This window comes from Montipora foliosa, chromosome 14, assembly GCF_036669935.1.
Source record: "Montipora foliosa isolate CH-2021 chromosome 14, ASM3666993v2, whole genome shotgun sequence".
NCBI lineage: Eukaryota > Metazoa > Cnidaria > Anthozoa > Scleractinia > Acroporidae > Montipora > Montipora foliosa.
Genome location: NC_090882.1, coordinates 3,680,099 through 3,685,098, shown reverse-complemented (window position 1 = coordinate 3,685,098; position 5,000 = coordinate 3,680,099). Strand labels below are relative to the sequence as shown.

Here is a 5,000-nt window from a genome sequence, read left to right as displayed (position 1 = left end):
AAAGTGAACCAGACCAGAACCAAAGTGCAACGAAGACGATGCACGCGGTGAGCCTGCGATACAAACCTGAAAGTGACAGTAAAAGTGGCAGCAAAATAAAAATGATGTGTGTCCCTTATGGGGTAGCCTGCGAACGCAGACGTATTTCCGGCGGTCGTTTACTTTTCGGGGGAGAGAAACGACCGCCGGAAATACGTCTGCGTTCGCAGGCTACTTATGGGGCTCCGTACCACAAATGATTAATATCAAGAGTGAATATTATTGTCACTTGAGAGAATAAAATGTTCTAGCCTTTTCTCCTATATAGATGTTGCATTTTTCTGAGACAACTAAGCTTTACACCTGATTAAACCGTACTGTATAGGGACTTGCCCAGCATTACTTTTTAAAGCAAATGAATGAAATCGGAAGAATAAAACACGCATCTACAAAAAGAAATAAAGAAATCTATAGATGAATGTGAATAGGAGGACATTATGTATGCAGGACTATAAATAACAAACAAATGAACGACGAATCGCAGGAGTGAATGAACAAATGGAAGAAAGAGAGACTTTCTTCATTTACATGATTTCAGGAACCATCATGATTAATCTTCAAATGGAACTTTTTTCGAGAATGATTCACGGCATGTAGCATAATATAGGACAAGAAGGCCAAGATATATATATTTTCTCTTTTAAAGAATTTGCCCTATATTTGCCAATGCCGCGAGGACAATAAAGACCCAATAAACTTAACCGAAGTGAAGCTCTTCCCATTTCGCTGGTATTAATTATTGCTTGTTTTTTCGTGTTCCGACAAAATTTCTTGCAAGAAAGAATAGAAAATAAGATTTACCCCACCCAGCTTAAGGTTTAATCTTTGATTGGAATAATTGCCAACAGCAAAGCTAATCTAGCAATGGAGTTTTACTGAACAATAGATATATTGATTGTGGCACAGAAGAAATAGATACCAGACAAACAAAGGGGTAGTAAATCATTTTCAAGCTGATTCTCGTTTATACTACTGTATCTTTAATCTGTTAACCTGTATTGTGATTACATATAATCAAATAATAAATTAAACTTCAGTTTCATTTGAACATAACTGTCTGAAAATGGCAGAAATTAATCCTTAGCAGAAAAAAGATGAAGAGCCACCTTGTGGAAATGCTGAATAAAGCCATTATTATTATTATTATTATTATTATTAAAAAAGACATCTGTGGCAATTGAAAAAAATTATTGCCCGCAAAAAACGACAACAATAGAATCCACAAAAATATACTCCTGCTAAACCCAAGAACCACGAGGTACTCTGTAAACTTAAATCGAGTTAAATGTCTCTTGCTTCTAATCTGTTGAGTAGTAGACTATGTACGCAGCTATTATATTCATGGTTTTCTTTCTCCCTATATTTACTAGAAATTTCTTGTTTAAGAATTCGCTTACTGATATGCGCGACTTTCTGTTTTGTAGTTTTCCTGTCAAAGGAGCAAGAGTTAGGAAATTTTGAAATGACCCACTGTTAGTTTCATTTTAACAGATTGATCATTAAAGTAATTCGTCAAATTCCGCTCTGTGGAAAAGAAAAAAGAGTTTCATTTCCTGTACCGATTGTGTTGATCCATCGGAATGTAACTCATGCAGTGATCAATTTGATATATCATTAATATTTATTGATTTGACAACAGAACGTAATACTATCTCATCAGTACACACGCGTGTGCGTTCGTGGCGTCGATGGCTTTTCCTAGCGAATAAGTAAAACTTAATAGTTTTTAATGGAATGAACAAAACTGGAGGAAATCCTCTGGAAGGCTTCATTTGCCCAGCATGTCTGGTGGATTTTCCGAGCGCTACAAAGCTTCAGGACCACTGGCTGAAATTTCACTCGCCAAAAACTTCATCGCCTGCGCTCTCTTCGAACGATTATGAGGAAATTCCCGACGATATTCCAGGAAGGAACACCGCTCAGGTTTGCCATTATTATCGTCCCAAAATCCCGGATAGTTGCACATTTGTGATAAGATGAATGTAATGTTCGTGTCGGGTGATTCAAGTCCCGTCTCAGCGGGGTCGGTGCTCACTAAGCCATGTCAACAAGTCAGGAAATATTGACATTTCGGTCGATTTGAACTCATTTTAGCTTGAATAAAGCGTAAAATTGCCTCAGGAAACAATTCAGACGATTTCATTTTAGTGCCAGAATTTAAAAGTTAAATATATGTCATTAAGTACTCGTATTCGTAGACATTTGCAAACGCGCATGTGGTCTGAGTTTGTCTAAACAAATCCAAATTTTCAGGGGTCTATGCAAAACAAGTTTTTTTCGTGACAAAGGCATTCTTTGATATAATTTCAAAGAGAAACAAAATGTTTACACTTTGAAACTTTTCGGCCATTTTATTTTGAAATGAAAGATTCGTGAGGCTTTATTCGTAAAAATATTGTCACGTATAACTTCAAAATATGAAACCTTTTTGCCGCAAGAGCAACTACCTCTGAAGTTGGCTCCATATAAGTTCCTCATGGAATTTGAAGAACGCACTTTACACATAATCGTGTTTTTACAGCATTCAAAACGGCTTGTAATTTATTTTTGATGGAAATCAAAAGCAGCGAGTAGATGTATCTCACCCGTCGTAGTTAATTGACCGAGTTAAATTATTGCGGAAAAAAATAGATGTTTGGTGTAAAAAATCCCTGCAATATTGCCCAATGTAATATTGACCCCTTTCAATTGCTCTGCCCACTTCAGCGAAATTAACTTAACCTAAAAAATCACTTCACCCAGTCAAAGAGTCAATTAGCATATGAATGTATGATATTTACTTTGGTGTACAAATTTAAATGCCTTTGAGTCAAAATACAGTAAAGGAATGAGCTATTTGTTGAATAAATGTATCCGGTTGTTTGATATTAAAATAATTGTGGGGATGTTTTTAAAAGCACCCTTTTGTACAGCTGGTCGTGGACAACTCTTAGGAAGCGTTCAAGAGTGTTAATTTCACAATAAATCATTTGGTGATTAGAGGACAGTTGTTAAGTGTTATTCACAATTATTATTATTCTGGTCCTATATATTACTCGCGCAAGTTTGTTTAATAGGTGAAATCACATCTATCACAGCCGGAAACTAGTAATTGGTCATGAGTCCTTGGGCTACTCAAATTTCTTTAACGACTTTTACTAACTTGAAAGATTGAAATTCTGTCGGATTCCTGGCTTGCACCAGTTCTTAGAATATTATTATTCCTAATTAGCTTTCAATTACATGTGAAAAATATTTGCTGTGTCCAATTTTTGCCAGTTTGTGATTTTGAAATGACAATTTTTGATGGTGATTGTTTTATTTAGCATGCTGGAAGAATTGAATTTTGCAGGACGATAATTAATAATAATCATCTTGGCAAGAAAATTTTCTCACATAATCAAATGTACAGTGCAGTGTTCAGATATTTAGAACCTCCCAGATCTGAAATAATACTAAATTGAAATAATTTCGTGCATAGCAATTTGAAGAAGAGATGTACTTATGCACACTTCATTTCCATAATTGGACAACAAGCTGCAGGGTTTAAATATCACTTAAATATCATCCCATAAATATATGTTATTTGCCAGATGGGAGGTCCTTATAGTGTGTCACAGAGGTCTTGAAAATGTTGCCCGAGGGCACAGGCCAAGGGCAGCTTTTTCAAGACCAAACTCACAGTTTTTCGCTATACGGACCGACCGTTAGCTGGTAAATAACTTAATTCTTTTTCTTTCTCTCTCTCTCTCTCTCTCTCTCTCTCTCTCTTCCTCTCTGAAATAACTGTAAATTGTAATTGTTGACTTGTACGACGCTTGATAGTGAATGCAGTAAGGAACTTACAAACTGAACCTTTCAAACATAAATTTTTTTCTTTGAATTCTATTTCCAAGCCTCTTTTTTAATAAAAATCTGTTTTGAAACACTCACTTCTGTATGTAAAAGGATTCGGTGTCAAAAAAAAGGAAATTTAAGGTTATTACACAAGCTCATGCAACCAGGGCTAGGATGCCGCTCGGGTTGGTGAGCACGATAGGAAAATCCCACCAGCCGCCAGCTGCCATAGCTAATCTGATCGCAGTATTCGCAGATTTCCGCCCTCTCGTGCACTGGGTGAAAAATAAAACAGATTACTTTTCTAGTTTAGTTTCTTCATCTTTTTACAATATGTACTGAGTTATTAATGCAAGTCTTTCTTCCTCTCCTTTGACATTATCAGCATTGTTATCGTTATTATAATCTTCTTTAATCTTCCTCTCCCTCTTCTCCTCCTCCCCTCACCACCTTATCGTCATCATCATCATCATCACAACCCCCATCACCATCACCACAACCATCGTAATTGTCACCATCATCATAGTCACAAACTGAAGATTTACAGTAGTCACAACATTACTGTACATCTGTGGCAGTAATTGATCACATACATTTGTAAACTAAAACAAGACTGGTAGCAATATTATCATTACCATTACTAGCAATAGTTTTCACCACATCTGCACCTGCCTACAATAGAATGAAAGGCAGTTGAGATGCGTTTAAAGTATGTGCTGAACATGTCACCCCTGTTTCTGATTTGCGTCTGACAAATAGTCGCCCGTTTCTGATTTGTGTACAGACAAAGTCAATTTCTGTGCCAGGCAACTCAATTTGCAAATTGCATCTGCTTCAATATTTGATTTTTCAATGGCCAACACAAACAGTACTTTGGTTCTCCTTGCAAGTGTCTTCTTCGTGACTCCTAAAACATCTCAGTCTTGTAGAACAATTCCAATGCCACTTGTGCGCCCGTTTAAGCAAAACCAATACCACCAAGTGTGTGCCCAGTTGAGCAAATTGAGATTGATTCCCCCTACAATATCTACCAATATTTATACATTTATCTTTATTAAGTGGGTTTTGGCCTCTGCAGGGGCAATTACTATTATTATTATTATTATTATTATTATTATCATCGATTTATAACAGCGTTCTCTGTC

The 5,000-nt window shown here is 36.4% G+C and overlaps 1 protein-coding gene across 4 annotated transcripts in view; it reads left to right on the top strand.

Moving 5' to 3' along the window:
- The first annotated feature begins 1,670 nt into the window (after positions 1–1,670).
- The window catches only part of LOC137985084 (tensin-3-like), a 60,513-nt gene continuing 57,183 nt past the window's right edge, over positions 1,671–5,000 (top strand). For all 4 annotated transcript variants that reach the window (XM_068832543.1, XM_068832542.1, XM_068832540.1 and 1 more), the window contains exon 1: positions 1,671–1,962. In XM_068832543.1, coding sequence (XP_068688644.1) covers positions 1,774–1,962 — 189 coding nt within the window. In that variant the 5' untranslated portion in view covers positions 1,671–1,773. The remainder of the gene's footprint in view (positions 1,963–5,000) is intronic.